This window comes from Ipomoea triloba, chromosome 1 (assembly GCF_003576645.1).
Source record: "Ipomoea triloba cultivar NCNSP0323 chromosome 1, ASM357664v1".
NCBI lineage: Eukaryota > Viridiplantae > Streptophyta > Magnoliopsida > Solanales > Convolvulaceae > Ipomoea > Ipomoea triloba.
In genome coordinates this window covers 9,321,483-9,340,638 of record NC_044916.1, presented here as the reverse complement: position 1 = coordinate 9,340,638, position 19,156 = coordinate 9,321,483, and the positions used below count along the sequence as shown (strand labels likewise).

General features: G+C 32.2%; 1 protein-coding gene across 3 annotated transcripts; it reads right to left on the bottom strand.

The window, feature by feature from the left end:
* Window positions 1–3,865: 3,865 nt before the first annotated feature.
* Window positions 3,866–8,778, bottom strand: LOC116025441 (protein kri1-like). 3 transcript variants are annotated; one of them, XM_031266678.1, is made up of 3 exons: window positions 8,577–8,778; window positions 4,579–6,619; window positions 3,866–4,239 (listed from the first exon to the last, which is right to left on the bottom strand). In XM_031266678.1, the coding sequence occupies exon 2, from the start codon at window positions 6,507–6,509 to the stop codon at window positions 4,608–4,610; it is 1,902 nt and encodes a 633-aa protein (XP_031122538.1). In that variant the 5' UTR covers window positions 6,510–6,619; window positions 8,577–8,778; the 3' UTR covers window positions 3,866–4,239; window positions 4,579–4,607. The 3 variants fall into 3 exon arrangements, with proteins under 3 accessions (XP_031122538.1, XP_031122531.1, XP_031122545.1); XM_031266671.1 differs by lacking the exon at window positions 8,577–8,778 and adding an exon at window positions 7,663–7,961; XM_031266685.1 differs by lacking the exon at window positions 8,577–8,778 and adding an exon at window positions 7,692–7,961.
* Between the last annotated feature and the right edge of the window lie 10,378 nt (window positions 8,779–19,156).

Here is a 19,156-nt window from a genome sequence, read left to right as displayed (position 1 = left end):
AATATTTTAAGTAAAGTATTAAAAATATATAATTATATATTTCTATCCATTTTCCGAAAAATGAACCAACCACACAAATACAGTTTTCCAGAATGCATCCAAACACTGAAAATTAAACCATTTTTCGGAAAATGACTCATTTTCCAGAAAACATTTTCCAGAAGTCATTTTCCTACTTTCCAAACACACCCTTAGTGATGCATGCAACAGAGTATTTTTATTGCATTTTTTTAAATTCTTTTTATTACTCCGTATTATTTAAATTTGAAACTATTAAACGTTATCAATTAACTTATAAATGCATTTTTGAGTGTTTTTTTCAATTTAATTCGTTGTAACGTAGTTCACTACAGGATTATCTAAATTTGTAGATCTAAAACAAAAATTCAGAGTATAATTCGAACCTGTAAAAATAAAGCACAGAGATTATAAATATAGATATACCTAAATATTAACTATTTGCCTTATATTACAAAAACAAGAGGAAACTAACATCGGAAAACGAAGTTTAGTAAAACAATTTGCCTTATATTACTTTTATCTATACAAAAATCATATTAGTCTAATACATGCTCCTTGTTTTCAATTTACAATCTGGATTAAATATGAGCCCAATACTAAATATTTGAAACCAAATATTGTATGCTTAATCTTCATAAAAACACATTCTACAATTTAAATCTACTCAATATACTGTTCTTGAAATTTTTATACACCCTCATATAAGCCATGTCAACGAATCTGTTCTTAAAAGTTCAAGATCTAGAGAATGTTCAAAAAATTTAAATTTGAAGGTATAATTATGTATCCATATGTATAAATATAGATATAGTCATGTTTGTGTACTGCTTGAGTATGAAGAAATTATAAAGATATTTTTTGAATTAGTTTAGGACTTTACTAAAACACTTTTGCAAAATATTGTTATTAAAAAATCTAGATGGCTTTGTGGTCCAGTGGCATCAAACCCTTCCCTTTATACTGGAGGTGGTGGGGGTAGTTATGAACAGATACTGCATTGTAATAGAGTTAGTAGTATTCAAAAAAAAAATCTAGATAGCTTTAAGGTTCTATTTTGGGGGGAACTTAAAGAGTTTTTAAACACTACTTAAAATGTTATTTACAATTTTTTATTTTTAATTTGTAATCTTTATTTATGTTTAATGTGAGAAAATATTGTTACTTTTATTTATTATATCATTTCATATTTTGTACTTTGTACTTATACTCTGACAATATGGTCATGCCTCGCACGGGTAAAAATGATCCTAATTTTATTATAGCACATCAACATAATAATTAAAAAACAAAAATTTATAAAATAATTAATCTCATATTCCCTTTTTATATATGAAATGTAATGACATTAATAATTTTAAACATAACATAATTTTAATATTTCAAATATTTAGACCGTGCATCCCACGGTAAAAAGGTTATAACATGTGCTACCATTCACGATTTGTAGTGAATTGCTGATGAGTAGAAGTCAAGGATCCCATTACCTTAGTTGGGTGGGTGAGAGTCGGCCGCTGGCAACAAGTTCAATGTTGAAACAAGCACACTATTCCAATTTCCAACACGTTTACGTTTATTGCTCTATTCGTCCCGTTTTACGTATCTAATTCGGTTGATGAGAATTGATTAAAATTATTTTAAAAGTTTTTTCCCAAAATGATCCTTTGAATATTGCTCATTCTCAATTTTGCATTTCGATTTTTAATTGCACCAAATGTGGTCCCTCGACTTTCAAAAATTTACCCAATTTGGTCCCCCGTTACATATTCCGTCCAATCAGTGTTAAAATGAAGGGCATTTTCGTTCATTTACCTATTGTTAGCCTAATAAACATTGAGAAATAGTTGAGGAACCATTTTGAGAATAGTCGATGGACCATTTTGGAAAAAACTCTTTTATTTATTTTATTTTTGTTTATTTTCTTTTTTTTTAAGACTCTATCAAATTAGAATTTCTATTCATTTCTTTCTTACAAATATAAATAGTTAAAATCGCGCAATCCAACCTCAAAATTTTTAACTTTCTTTACAGACTTTTTCACTCCATCGAATCATAAAAACTATTCCTATATATCAAGTTTTACAATAAGTTCCGTAAATTTCATAAATACTCATATACTTTTTATTTTTATCTTTTTTATGTTCATAGACAATCAATCACTATGTATAAACATATGTATATAGATTATCATAAAAATTACACGGAAGAAGGTGATGAGAATTACCATAAATACTTATTAGGCAATAATATTAATAATAATTATTAATTATCAGTGTTGCAAAAATTCCGCTTAGGCACCGATTAAAATAATTCTTAGTCACATCCGTAGTACTAAAAATATTACTTTGAATTTTTTTATAAATAAGATATAATATTATTAAACCCAAATAATTAAAAATAATGTGCCCACAGTACAAAAGATTTTATAATTGACTTAAAAATTAACTATAAATTTTATTGTCGAATACAAATTGACAATTATTAAACATTATTTATAGTATACTAAAATTATTAGGTAGAATTTTTATAATTAAGGTATAATTAAATTAAATCAAAATTATTAAAAATAATGTGTCCACAATATAAAACAAATTATACTTGCCTTAATAATTAATAGTTTATTATTAATAAAAAAAAGAGAGGAAAACATATAAAAGATGTCATACAATATCTTAAATAATGCAAATTAATATAAAATTTAATATTTACTTAGGAATCAAATACAGGAAATATTGCAGGAAACATTGACGAGATTTTACTTTTCGGCTCACCCGAGAAGTTTACTGTAAAGACTTACCTTTCAGTCCAACATTTTCCCTACATTTTGCACTGTTTGGGTGTCTAAGCTCGAAAAAAAATAATATTATTTTCAACGATAAAAATAATATTTAATGTGATACATAGTGCTTGATTGTCTATGAACATAAAAGGATAAAAATAAAAGTATATGAGTATTTAAGAAATTTATGGACCTTATTGTAAAACTTAATAAGAATAGTTTGTTTAGATAGAGTGAAAAAAGTCGGTAAAGAAAGTTAAAAATTTTGAAGTTGGATTGCGCAATTTTAACTATTTATATTTGTAAGAAAAAAATGTATAGAAATTCTAATTTGATAGTCTAAAAAATGAAAATAAACAAAAATGAAATAAATAAAAGAGTTTTTCCCAAAATAGTCCCTCGACTATTCTCAAAACGGTCCTTCAACTATTTCTCAATGTTTATTAGGCTAACAATAGGTAAATGGACGAAAATGCCCTTCATTTTAACATTGATTGGACGGAATATATAACGGAAGACCGAATTGGGTGAACTTTTAAAAGTCGAGAGACCACATTTGGTGCAATTGAAAGTCGAAATACAAAATTGAGAATGAGCAATAGTCAAGGGACCATTTTGGAAAAAAATTCTTATTGTAATCTAATTTTTCATAATATTAAGTTTAATATTAATATACAAATTTATACATTTAGAAACTACACTAATAGTACTATTAAACACACACAAAAAAAAAGTTAAATTTAAAAATAATTAAAGAATATTAAAGAGTTAATTTGACCAATGAATAGTAAGTAGTACTGATAAAATGGGATAGATGGAGTATTTAAGAATGGAATACTTTTTTCTCTTACTTTAGTTTATATTTTATTAAGAAGCAAAGAGTCATTTTAATACTCCATAGTTGATATTTTTATTTAGACTTATTGGTGAAAAAGGTTCGGTATTAAATAACCTTTCACTAACACTTTTATTTATTTTATTTTTTTTTTGAAAATACTAACACTTTTAAATTCTTTAATATAAAAATAAAATTGCAAACCATTTGAACCAATCCTCTTGACAGAAGTATAGAACCAGAACCGGACGTATAAAAGATAGAGGGTACAATCATGTTAAAAGGACAGAAGAGAATATAGCATTCTTTTAATGTTCTGAAGAGCCTGCTACAAAGTACAAAGTCTATCTACGACAAACATCCCAACAACAAAAAAAACAACTATTATGAAAGGGCAAACAATCCCCACAATTCAGATATAGAAGCTACTCAAGAACAAAATTTTGCATCCCCAAGCAAATACTAACTTCAAGAGGACAAGTTGCTGTATGAAATTTGATAGCACGGAGAAAAATGGAAAATTTCAGTTGTGCTTCTGCAGAAATCACTTTGTAGTCTGCTTTGATTCTTGACAAGGAGCCAATTAGTTTGTAAAGTTGACCAAACCCTGCAGAATTTCGAGGGAAAAGATTAAGAAAACAAAATGGTGTTTATTGTAAAAGACTTTCCATTTAAATATGGAACAAAGATGTCTTGTTTAGTAAAGAGCAACTTAAGATTCACAAATACAGATAAAAATGGGTTAGATCAATGACCAGCAAGATCATAGCTTTAAATCCTTTAATCATTTCCTTACAAGAGAAGAGAGACACCAGTTCAATCTTCATTACCTAGTGAACAGCCATCAAGGTTCAATTTATAGTAATGCAGATTTAAGTTTAAAGCCAGTAAAACATCTAAAGAGACTAAAAGCTATGGATATTAACTTTTGAGAATAAGTGCTTACCTTCACAATGAATTAGTTTCACCGTAATGCTACTTCTTCTTATTGAACCCAAATGCCAAAAGCCTCCGGTGAGATGTCTTAAGTTCAGCTAGACGCATCTTTCTCCTCTTTTTCCTCGATAGAGTGCTTGTATCGCCATTTGATCCCTCCAAATGTGGTTTCTCATTTTCTGTATAATTTGCCACTATTGTGGTTTCCTGATCCCTTGGCCTCTTTTTCTCATTCTTCCTGATGTCTAGTGTCTTCCCCTGAATTAATTCTTTAATTTTCTGCTTTTGCTGGTGTCTCTTAGCTCGGGGCACCTTCCAATCCTTGTCTCGATATGGTGCCAACGTCTTTAGAGGTACATATTGATTCAACTCCTTGTCATCCAACATTAACATCTCCTCAGTACTCAAGCCGAATCTTTTAGCATTGACAGGTTTATACTTAAACCTAGTCTTTAAGTCACCTATCGCATCCTCATAGTCTAACTTATAATATTCCTCCATTAATTGATCCTTAGCTGCCTGCATGACAACACTATCCTTCCTTCGCTTCTTTTTCCGCTTACCTTCTTCAGACACCCCATCTTCTTCATCTACTGTTTCATGCTCTTCGCCTGTATTTTCCTGGCTTTTCAAAATTCTTTCCCTAATTGATAAGAACCCCTCACGTGGCTGATTCATTTCATCCCATCCCTTTGGAAGCCCAAGTAACTCGTCCTCCTTGTCAAAATCAGGCTTTTCAAGATCACCTTCATCTGCATCCTCATCACTCCCAAAGTCAGGGTTCACATCTTCTGCCTCATAGTAAGCCTCTCCAAATGCCTTTTTCATCTTCTTATCGTACTCCTCTGGATTGAATTCCTCTTCCAAATCATCCTCATCTAACAAGCAAACCCCATCATCTCCAATCCCTGCAGTCTCCTTAATCTTCTGAAGCTTCTCCCTCATCTCCTTCTTCTTCAAATTCTTCAGTCGCTTCAACTCCTCCTTCCTCTCATCCTCTTCCTTTGCCATCCTCTCTTCCTTCCTCTCCCTCTGCAATTTCCTTGCATTGGTTTTCTTCCTTACCGAACCCTCAACTTTCCTTGAGTGTCCCCATACCCTATCACCAGCATTCTCTTCAAACCTGAAATTGAAATCCCTCTCATAATCCTCCTGCTTCTCAATCTCCTCCTCATCCTCTGAGAATTCAAATCCCACATCATCTTCCTTGCCAACCTTCTCATCACTATTCATCCACATTTTATTCCTGAAATAATCTTTCAGAAACCGGTCATTCTCATCTAACTTATCATCCTCCCCAAAATACTCATCCAACTTCTTGGAGAACTCCTCAGCGTCGTCATCATCCTCCACATCCTCATCACCTCTCTCTTTTACCTTAAAGAAGTCCTCTCCATCCCGCTCATTCTCCATCTCCATTTTCTCCGCTGCATCCAGGAACTCCTTCCTCAGCTCCTCTTGCTCCTCTGAGTATGTCTTCACCTTCATCTTATCCTTATCCTCTTCTTCATCTTCATCATTGAACTCCGGCCCCTCCTCTATCAAATGCTTTGACGCTACATCTTTCAAATACATCTTCTTCTTAGCCTTTTCTTTCTTCTTATCATCAGCCTCAGAATCAGGCTCGGACTCAGATTCAGACTCAAATAATTTAGCATCTTTGTTTAGCAAAATGGGGTCTTTGTTTCTGATCTTAATTAGAGCATTAAAGAACTCTGCGTCTTTTTCACTAATTGGCTTCCCAAAGTCTTCGTCATCATCATCATCTTCTGACTCGTCTGAGGAGTCATCTTCGTCGACAAGACCCTTCTTCTTCAACTCCTCGAATCTCTGCAAGTCCTCTCTCTTCTTGTTGTGCTCGAATCGGCGAGCAAACTCCTTGTTTATCTCGATTTTGCTCAGCTTCTCTACATCATCGTTGTCGCCTTCAAATAACTTCATAGCTGTATCGTTTCGGTTTCAGGTCACTGGCAATGTCTGCAGCCACTACAATTTCCCGCCGAAGTGTGAAAGCAATTTGATAGATTTTTAGAGGATTGTGTCCACATTTACTGCAACAAACAAAGCAATCAGATTTTGTTTACTCTCTCATTAATTACATTGAGATTTAAATATCTTGAAATTTGAAAGGTTATTTGAATATCAGATTTTATTTACTATCTCATCCAAGTTGCCTCTTCGTATGCTTAAAACCATAATTACAAGACATCAATACAAAATAAATTTAAATTTGAAATGGCTTATACAATTTTCAAGACTAACATTAAATATACATAAAGCTTCTATAATACTACACAACACTATAAATAAGCCCTCATAATTCCCAAGATAGCTACCAGTTGGAGTTCATCATCAGAAAAAATGGCTCAGAGATGTAGAAGAACCATTGGTATGTTTCAATTCTTTAATCAGTCCAATAATGAATAACAAATTCCAGTTTCAGGCAAGAGGAATATGAGACAAAAAATATGGAAATCCTAAGGATATTGTTATAACCATGCAAGAGAAAGATACAATGGTGTTGTCTACACATATATGGATATTGTAAACGTTTTAATAAATTTGATTAATAATAATGCTAAAAAACAGTAAGCATTTAGCGTTTGCTTTTTGTGCTAACTACTTTGCTTGAAGAATTCTCGGCTCAAAACAGCTTAAAACATCTCAAGTTTGGAATGTGAGAACATAAACCCAACCTTATTTTTATATTTTGTTTTTATTCAGATTAAATGTTTTAAAATTTGAGTTACAAATTATATATATTCATAGTCATATATGGACACCCAAACACAAACAAAATTGAGAAATTCCAAGATTCCTGGAAATAATTAGTATGCAGTATTATGAGTAGCAATTAAGCAAACATTATTACGAAATTTATACAAAGGGGATAAATAAAATATCAAAGTACTATATTTTATAATTAATTTTTTTAATATACTTTCTGTGATTAACATGAAAACTGCCAACACAAAGAATTGAAAACCAGAAGGGATGAAAGACGCCATATAATTTAAACTTATTTTCTGACATTGGTAAAGGAATTTGCTAAGTCGTACCAATGTCAAGCAGTTTGGAGTATAGAAACACGTACTTTACAATAAATCGGTTCAAACACACCACCTGTTCGATGGATTGCCACAGAGGTGTGATGAGAGAGGAGCTTCGAACTTGAAAGCGCTGACTGCAGAGAGCCGAAAGCGCCTTGGTGGACAACCGTAACCGGAGAGGCTGCGAGATAGAGAGAGAAGATGAGTCCGCCGAGGCAGAAAGGCGAAGACGCCGAGGCAGAGAAGCGGAGACGCCGAGTGAGAAGCGGAGAATCAGAGGGACGCGATGGGTGTGGGCGGCAGAGAAGATGGGTAGGGTTATGCTGTATTTGGGTGTGTGTATAGCATTTGTTTTAATTTAGATTATTATTATACATTTACTTTAAGATTAATAATTGTTTGGAAATAATATTTGTTTAAATTATCTTTTAAACCATCTTTAATAGTTTAAATTTAAATAAATATTGAATTTAATTATTTGTATTACTATTAAATTTAAATAAATATTGAATTTAATTATTTGTATTATGTTAGAGTAGTTTTATTATATTTGAATGTTTATTGTTTACCATTAACAAATCTTTTTGACTTTTGTTTCATTCCCAATTTCAATGCTTATTCTTTACCATTAATAAATCTTTACTGTTTTCATAAAAAAAATTAATAAATCTTTACCAAAGTTTATACCGTGCACCGGCAATGATATTTAATATAACAACGAAATTAGTATTTCTAAAGAGTTATATATTTCAGAATGAGTTTTCATATGATTAATATTTGATTTTATCATTTTAAAAATATTATCAACAATAAAATTACTTAAATTTTCAATACTAGTTCAGTAATACAGTAAGTAAATAATGCAGTATATCAGTAATACAGTTCAACAATTACATATTACATATTAAAAAAAACTGATTAAAAAAAATGGAAATCGAAGGCTTATTGCCTTACTTACCTTCTGGGTGGCTGTGGAGGCTGGAGCCGTGGACGAACGTCGGAGAGCAGACGGTAGGCGGCTGTGGGTGGCGGATGCGAACCGGACTGGCGGTGGCGGATGGGGACGGACGCCGGAGATTTGCGATTGCCGCTGTGTCCAGCACTTGAGTGACGGAAAATCGCTTATAGCCGTAGCGCCACCAATTAGCGAATTAGGGTATCAATAAACTAATGCATCATAAATTTATGAGTGACGAAACTTGAAGCTGTGAAGGAGTTGCAGAAAGAATGTAGAAATAATATTTGGGCCGATTTGGCTACATTTGGGCTGCCCAAATTATACAAGTACAACACTACAAGGTTAAAGTCAAGAAGAAGAATAGATCGGATTTTGGGCCTGTCATAGAATGTTAATTGGGCTAAAAAAACGTTAGTAGGCAAATTATTCTATGGACGCGGGTCCACATTTTCAAAATACTGAATGTTCATAATTTAAATTTTTAATATTCATTATGTAAATTGTGATGGGTCCACATTGAAATAATTGAAATTTTCTCATGATTTGACTATTAATCCGCGGGTTTTGCCAAGACCTTACACTCACATATAGGAGGTTGTGGGTTCGACCCTTTGGCTCTTTGTGTTTTAGTATGTTGAGAAAGTAGTTATGAATAGATATTGCATTATAAGATAGTTAGCGTAATATATTTCAGTAGCTAAGTTATTTTAGACCTACAATGCACGATAAAATTTGATTCATTGTATAATTTGTCAACTATAACAACTTTGACTAATTTACTTCCTTGTAATTCTTTGCGGGTTAAATTCATATAACTGTTGAAGTTTACTATAAATGATGAATACAAATTGTTTAACTGCAAATTATATGGTCCACAATGCATGGTAGACCATGATCATAGCTGATACTGTAGTTGTGTTGAACGGATACTGCAGTTGTGTTGAAAAGATACTGTAGTTGTGTTGAAAGGAAACTGCAGTTGCACGGAACAGAGGTCGTTCATCATTTCAACATAACTACAGTATCCGTTCAACACAACTGCAGTTCCAAATGGATAACACGGCCTCTGTTCCGCGCAACTACAGTTTCCTTTCAGCACAACTGCAATATCCTTTCAACACAACTGCAGTATCAGTCTAACACAACAGCAGTATTAATTATGACCCATGGTCCACAATGCATTATGGACCATGTTCCAAAGTATAATCACTATTGTTTAACAGTGAAAGTAATAGAGGCTTCTTAAACTGTAGTGTTGCAGGGTAGGTACTAGAATTTGGTAGGGAATCTTAGAATAACCTTAGCTTTTCCACATGGTCACCTTTTTGCGTTATGTTGACCATTGATTCGCAGATGCAAGAGGCGGCAATCTGATGATTCTCTGTATCGAACTGTGCACCATATCAATGTCAGTTCCTAATTGCTTTCAATCAAGATCAATGTCAGTTCCTAATTGTCGTCATCCTCCAATCAAGGTTGATGCCTGGTTCGGATCGCGCAAAACCACCGCCGCTATCCGTACTGCGGTTAGCCACGTTGAGAACCTCATAGATATTACTATAATTACAATTAAACGGGTGTGTTGGATGTTATTTTATAATAACAATTAATTTTTTGATTATATATATGTATGTGTGTGTGAGAGAGAGAGGTGGAAAGAAAATAAAATAAACAATCATTTATATTCTTCTGGGTAATATTAATTTAATTATTTGATAATTATTATGGTAATTAAGGAATTAATTGCATAGGTATTAGTATAATTGACTAATAATTATTATGCTAATTAAGTTAATAAATACATGAATGTTAGTATAGATTAAGCTAAACATGAGTTGTTGAGTGAGAGGGGGGAACGATCATGGTAGAGGTGTGTAAATTATGCTATGGACTCGGGTCCATGTTCATAATTTTAGAACTCTATGTTTACAATTTAAAAAAAATAAATGTATTTTTTTTAAATGTTAATAAATAAATTATCTTATCCAATGTAGTTTTTTTTTAAATTTATTCCAAGCTATACAGTTTCCATCCGATTACCATAACACGTTAAAAAAATTAACCAAATTAATTACACAGATAAAACCCTAAGGATAAATAAAGTATAATTTAAAGAGCCAAAATTTGACATGGTTAGGTAGAATTATAGCTCTTAACACATTATACAACCCAACTGTTAGGCAAAAACACACAACAAATAAAGCATGCTCACAAATCAAATATTCATGAAATAAGGTTAATTTATACACTTAAAAAAAAACAGAGTTAATTTATACATACCTGCTTTAGAAATATCTTATAATCCATGAAGTACTAAGGTTCGGGATATTTTACTCCATAATTTTGAAATAAAGTACTAAAAAGCTATAATTCTAGATCATTTACTTCATTAGTGATGTAAATTAAAATAAGTATAAAAATTTACAATAACAATATATAATATACTATCAATGTCATTTACAAAAAGGTTTTCAATAATGTGTAATTCAAAACAGTTACATTGATATACTATTATGTTTTCTTTTTATACAAAGATGACAAAATTACTATATATTTACATAGAAAATATATCATCCGTATAAATAATTTCTATAAATGATGATGAGCACAAATGATGAGTGTAAAAAGGGTAATGTCGTTCCGCTGAGGATTGGTGTTATGGCACGAAACTGTGTGAATTACCAGGCACTAGAGTATATGAATTTATAGAATCCAAGTAACAAAGACTGAATGATGTGGAATAAAAGTAAACAATTAATTAAGGTGAAAACTATATGATAAAAGGTATGGGCCAGATTAGGGGGATTGTAACCTTGATGTTCTAACAAGCTCAGGATTAGGGAAAGAATAATTAACCAAGGGATATATGGGCAATGCACAAAAGAATTCTACTCAGCTACTTTCGTAATCAATAAGAGAATTAGGCTAAGATTGCCCCACTGTCGTGATGCATCAATCATAACCTTAAGCACCTAAGCATTGTAAGCCCCCAAAATTACCTCTACTTTCATAGCAGGAAAATTAGGTTGAAATTGGTAAGGCTCGAGGTCTCTATCCAACTGTCGTTGTAATGAATCCCTCTCCTAGACTAGCAATTAATTCTGGCCACAAACCAATAACTAGTGCAAAGAAATCTCCAAATCAACATAAACCCTAGGTAAAAGGTTCAATCCCTTTATGCAATTAATTACCAATTGAACATCAAGATTAACAATGGATCCCTAATCCAAACCCATAAACGAACTACTCACGCATGATGGGAGTAAACAAAACAAAGCAATAATTAATAACCATAAACATTGCAAGAAAGTAATAAAGGAATAAAAGAACTTAACTGATAAAGAACAAATCCAATCTTCAATCTTTGATTCCAATCTTGAAATTAACTAATCTAATGTGAAACTAATCTAAACTATGCTAGGGAAATATAAACTAAAAGCTAGGGTTCAGAACTCTGTAAGGGGAACCTCTTTAATTGTAGAGAATAGGTAGAATATATAGGAGATAGATGGGTCTTGGCCCATTAGGCAACTTCCAATTCTTTTCCAGTTTGTATTATTGTTTCCTTTCTTCCTTGTAATTCCCTTTTCTTCCAGAACTTGTCCAAAATGCTCCAAAATTCCTCCTTTGTAGTTCCTTGTAGATAATTCAACACTTGGACAATATAACACATAAACAATTTCCAATTTCACTAGGATAAGGGAAATACAATTAAAATAAGGGGTGAATTATTGTATAAAATAGTAGATATCAACTGAGTTGCTGGACAACGAGATAATTAGCCCAATTAATACAAATCATAAACATTGATATATAAAATGTCTAAAGTTTCAACACCGGATGCATATATATACACATTGACTATTAATTGGGCAATTATTTGCTCAAATTTAAGCAGTGATAACATCAAAAAACATAATCGATCAAACTCAATTCTTCAATTGCACTATATAATATTCGATATTATAATTTACATAATTGTATATCGATCTAAATATTCTTAACATATTATAGCAAATCCATTCCGTGCAACGCACGGGCGAAAATACTAGTATGCATAGCAATAGGAATCATGTGATGTTATTCTCATATATTTCACTATGCATAGAAATATAATATGTAATACATAGAATGATACTCTATAATACACAGAATGTTACGTTGTAATACACAGAATGTTAGGATGTAATACACATAATAAACTTTGTACTGCCCACAATTCTCTACACAGAATGATACTTTACAATACAAATAATGATACTGTGTAGTACACAAAAGGTAACTCTGTAATACACAGAATATAATTTCTAATAATCAGAATTAGAATTGTTTAACTTAATACACAGAATTATAACCCATAATGCACAGAAGTAATTACAAAAACTTAATAGACACGGCACTCTATAATATACCATGAGACAAAAAGATTTTTTTTATTAGTTAAACAAGTGGTATTTACATCATTGTTCTACATCAATTACCATTCCATAATTCAAACATACCACAAATCATTATTTCAATTTCATTGTACAAATCATTCACCTCTTTACATCATTGTATTACATCCATAACAATTCCATAATACAACCCATACAAATCAGTTTACAAACCATTCACATGTTTACAAAATCAACCAGATGAAGTTTCATTTTGATTTTTGTATATTTTTCCTCTGCTGCCTTGGTAACTTTTGCGAGGTAGGAATTCATTGGCCACATGATTATGTTTGCTGCGTATTTTGCTCTTAGTGATGCGATGAATTCATCCTACAAACAGCATAATGCAAAATTAGTTAGAAATGAGATGTTAAATATTTTAATGTGGATAAAACTTGAATGAATATTTTTGTACTTACATCTTCTTGGCCTCTTATAAATCCTGTATTCCACTCTTCTATTGGCGTCCCTCTATAAGTCTCCATATGCCTCATGGAGTATATGGCACAATCTACTCCAATTTCTTCGCTTTGCCAAGGCATCTTCATGCATTCCACTTTCATAAGTTTCTTCTTCTTGACAAGTGGATTATTCTTTATCTGGAGGTACTTAGTAAAGGTAGCCAACTGTAGAATATGGATACAAAATACACAGAATTATATACACAAAACACATAATCATATACAGAATTATATAATACAATACACAGAATCATATACAAGAATACACAGAATCATAAGCCCAAGTATTATTTTTGTTTTTTCATGAGGTATGCTATTGGAAATCAATAATGTACAGAATAACATATTAGAATACACAGAATCTGTGACTAGAATACACATAATATAAGCCTATGTATTATCAATAACTTAAGTATTAGTAACTGAATTAATAGATGTATGATTTCTTACTAGTTTTTCTGGATAATCATCATACTTGCTCTTATATGTAAGTCCTTCAGGAAGGGGTCTGTTGTCGATCACTTGAAGTTTTGATTTGTTGAAATTGAAGCACACCAAGAAGAAATGTGCACGTCGCAAGATACTAAAGAAGATCTGTTTTGAATAATCACAAAAAATAAAACATTCTGTGTTATATACACAATTCAAATGAATAATTTACATAATTTACATAATTAGGGTACTGATATTTTATACTTACAAGCTTGAATGAATATTATTAAAAATGTTTATTTTGTATAAGGCTATTTTATACTTACAACCCTTAACCTCTTAGTTAAGAGCTAAGACCATTTCCAACCAAACACATTAAACCTTTTGAACAAATACCATATATATTTATATATATACAGATTATACACACACTATACATACATACACACACATATATATAACTATATTTTAATTTTATAAATAAAATTTATATTAATATTTATATAAAGATACAATTAATTGTATTAATTAGTACTTGTAATAAATTTATTATAAATAAATTAATAAATTTTATATTAATATTTATATAAAGATACAATTACTTACATTAATTAATACTAGTAATAAATTTAATATAAATAAATCAATAAATTAATACTTGTAATAAATTTAATATGAATAAATTATATATAATGCTTGTGAATAATCTAAATAAATATACCCGTATATAAAAATATTCAATAAGTGTCATTTGCATAGTTAGTTTCAATAGTGGTAAGTTATGCGAAAAGTCAAGGGTTTAAATCTTGTTAACAACAATATTTTAAAGACAAAAGGGCCAAATAGGCCCGTGTACTACCACTGATTGTTCATCCAGCACCATGAATTAAAATATGGTTCATCTAGGTCATTATACTCCTAATTATTTTTCATTTAGCATTTTTAGCCTATTTCTAACAAGTAACCCATCTAATTTGATGACATGGAAAAATAAAATTAGAAAAAATGATGACATGTTATTTATATGGATGTTTTGGATGATTTCTACCCTATTTCATTAATGAAAAAAATAATTTCTTGCAATGAAATAGGGTAGAAATCAAAATTGCTATATAAAAATTTAGAGTTAATGCCATCCAAGGTCCTCCGAGTTTGTTGGTTTCACAATGTTTAGTCCTAAACTTTCAAATCGACCACCGTGGTCCTCTGAGTTTCAAATTTCGACCTTCTGTAGTCCTTCCGCTAAAATCTGTCGTTTACACCGTGAAAAGTAAGGGCAAAAGAGTGTTTTTATTTCCAACTCAGCCAAAACTATTGATTTCCTTCCAGATTTAGCCCTAAATCATTGACACTTATGATGATGACCTGCAGTTGCAAAGCAAGAAAATGGAGAAAAACAAGAGAGAGAAGAGAACGAGAATGACCAACAAAAATGGCAGCAAAGGGTCCGTCGGTAGCCCAACCGAAGCGAAAACGAAGTCAGAGGTGAGTTTAAGCAAAGGTGGCCAGACCAATGCATCCGCCGAGCACCGCCGCGCCAACGGCGGCGACGATAGTAGCGGAGAGGAGGAGGAATACGACAGTGAGAAAGTCGTAGTCAGAAGGATTATTAGCTTTCTGGGAGAGAGAATCTGGACAATGATTTGGACCTAAAAATTATCTCAAGATCGGTCACCCATCTTTCTCTACTCATCATCATCTTCATCTTCATCGTCTCTTTTTATTTTTTTTCTGGGTTGTGTAAAATACAGCATCGTCTCTATGTAAAATATGCCTCGTTTTGAATCATCACCTGCAGCTCTATGATTTTTCAAATCTTGTATATGTAAAGAATGTGAATTAAACTGCAAATTTCCAGAAGAAAAAAAAAACAAAATTAATCTTTAATGTGATTTTTTTGAACCGCATATTAGATTTCTTGCTTCAATAAATTTGCTGGGTTTAGGACAAAATAAATGCAATAAGAAACTCTTGAATTTGAAAATTGACAATTTTAGATAGTTCGTTTTTTTAAGAAGTAAACATCATATTATATCTCAAGTCTTACAGGTTATTAATCACTGTAATTGCAATAGTAATGACTCAAAACTAAAAAACAAGTACTGAAACTCAACAAAAATGACAGGGAAATGAACAAGCTTTCTAAGGCTTTGACATCGAGACATCGAGTAAGTGAACAGTATCCTCAAAACCAGAGCTTGGTGCGTCGCCAATGGCGATGCTTGGGGTTGTAGGGGATAGTATTGCCTCCGATTAGGGCTCTTGACGGAGATGTCGGCGTCGAGGGTGAGATTGAGGCGAACGGCGAGTCGGAGTATGTCTAAGGAGAGATCTAAATTAGTGAGTGAAATGGAATCGACGGTGGAAATCAGTAGCAGCGAAAGTACCATTTTACCCCTGAAAATCACGGTGTAAACAGCTCATTGTAACGGAAGGACAACAGAAGGTCAAAAATTGTAATTCGGAGGACTATGCAATTCAAAATCAAAGTTTAGGACTATAGCTGGCGAAACCATCAAACTCGAGGGACTTTGGCTGGTATTAACTCTAAAATTTTAATATGTATAGCGGGGTATTCACTATCAATATATGAAAATTAAATTATTTTTATAATAACTTAAGATATTGTATTGGGTAATTTTTATTTTACTTTAAAAATAAATTAATATTTTTAGATTTTTGAATAATTGAATAACTTAGGATATTGTATTTTTGGATGATTCCTTCCAATGAAATAGCTAGGGCAGAAATCAAACTTGCTATATAAAGTTTCAACTACAGTGTATTGTGTATGTATAGCGGGGTATTCAGTGTCGTTCAACAATGAGATTCCATGAAAATCGATATATGAAAATTAAATTATTTTTAAAAAAAATAATAAAATTTACCCAATACAATATCTTAAGTTATTATAAATATAATTTAATTTTCATATATCGACTTTTATGGAATTTCATTGCCGAATGACTTTGAATACCCTACTATACATACACAGTAGTGCAGTACACTGTAATTAAAACATTAAATAGCAACTTCGATTTCTACCCTATTTTATTGCAAGAAATCATTTTCTTCATTAATGAAATAAGGTAAAATCATCCAAAACATTCATATAAATAACATGTCATCATTTTTTATTATTTTATTTTTCCATGTCAACAAATTAAATGGGTTACTTGTTAGAAATAGGCTAAAAATGGTAGATGAAAAATAATTAGGAGTATAATAGCCTAGATGGACCATATTTTAATTCATGGTGCTGGATAAACAATCAATGTTAGTACATGGGTTTATTTGACACTTTTTGCCTATTTTAAAATATTAATACAATACCACATTTACACTATACATTTGAGGTTGGTGGGGGATGGAAATACAGGTTGGCCAGCCCGTGGGCCGGGCTGGAATTTCTCTAGCTCAACCAAAATGCGGGTTAAACAGGGTCTACCAGCTGGTAATTCAAGAGCTATCTACCAAGAATTTGTGTTTTGTTATATAATTCATTATTATGAATAAAGAAAAAAAAGGGTTTAGGGGTAACATGTTTACTTACAAAAGAACCTCCGAGAAAAATACCCTGTTTGGTTGGTTGATGAACTTCTCATGTCAAGCATAGTCATCCTTTGGCACTAGATTTGGACAATGTTTGTTGACACATAACCTTTTGCCAATGTGTTGAAATCTTCCATGTATGCCAACAAATTGTTCCCCGAAAAAAGCATTTCACTGCAAGAAAGAAAAAATAAATCAATAATAAGGAAATAATATGGTAAGTAATATCATTTTTGTTTAGTAAGACATATGGAAATTTATTTTACTTACTCTGGTGAATATTCATCAGTGCAGCTCATGAACGCATAATCTGAGATGATTTTTTCTCTAGCTAAAACAGTTGTCAGCTTGGATTGGTTTTCTGTCCAGTAAAGTGACCTCAAGACCAATGACAATTGTCTAAATTTTCTCTGTGGTCTTTTCCTAACTTGGACATCTTCAACATCATCTTCAGATTCTGCAATTATGCTGAGTAGATAAACAAAACCATTTATTAGCATGCATAGTGTACATAATCATATAATAGAATATATATAAACACTTAAAATTATGTTTCGTGTTGCATGGTATTGGAATACTAGAATACACAAAATGACTAACTAGAATACACATAATGACTAACTAGAATACATAGAATATAAGCCCAAGTATTATCTCTTATTTCTAATGTTGTATGGTTTTGGAAATCAATAAAATACAAACTAACATACAAGAATACACAGAATCATTGAGTTGAATACACATAATATAAACCCAAGTATTATCTCTTATGTCCAATGTGGCATGGAGCATGGTATTGAGAATCACTAATGTACAGAATAACATACTAGAATACACAGAATCATTGGCTTGAATACACAGAATATAAGCATAAGTATTAGTAGAATACATAGGGTTATAAGTGTAAGTGTATACCTCTCAAATTCAATCTCCGCTGGTTTTGGTGGGGTTGGTGTTGTGGTTGAAGCAGATCGCACTTGTGCTTGCACTACAACTCCCTTAGAAATATCTTCTACTAAAGCTTCTAATGCGGTTGCCAATGGGCTAGATGGGGTGATGGTGATGCTTCTTGTTGTTCTTCTTGTGCTGTTGGTATTCCTTTTGGTGTTGGTGGTGACTGTGCCCTTGTGGTGCTTGTGCTGCTAGTGTTGTTGTTCTTGCTGGTGATCTTGGTGGTGATGCTGTTTTTGTTGCTGCTGCTGGTGCTACTTGTTAGTCTGTAACAGGTGACTTAGAGGCAGTCTCTTCATGATGTGGCGGGGGTGGTGGTGATGCTGCTGGTTGATCTTTTGAGGTAGTAGCTCCCTCACAATATAGCGGTGGTGGTGATGGAGTTAACAGTTGGAAAGAAGGTGCATGGATTTCATTGTTGATGCTCCTCATTGTGGCGTAGAAAGCTGCTTCAAGCTCAGCAACTGCTTCCAAAAAGCTGGCCTGGTTGAAGACATCATCATCCCTAAGTAGAGTCTCCGGTGGGGTTGGATTGAGGCTTGGCGTGGGGTTGACAGAGTTGGAGAAGTTCACAAAGGTCTTCTTAATGATTTCTGCTGCAGAGTTTTGTGTTCCATTCTCTGCCATGACATCCCCGAACTCAACTATGCTTGATGCCATCTTCTTGAGGGAGTCAGCGACTCGTTGTACAGTTTCTGACTAGATTGGTTTGTGAGTCACTTGCTCCTCTTGCATTGGCCTTCTATCA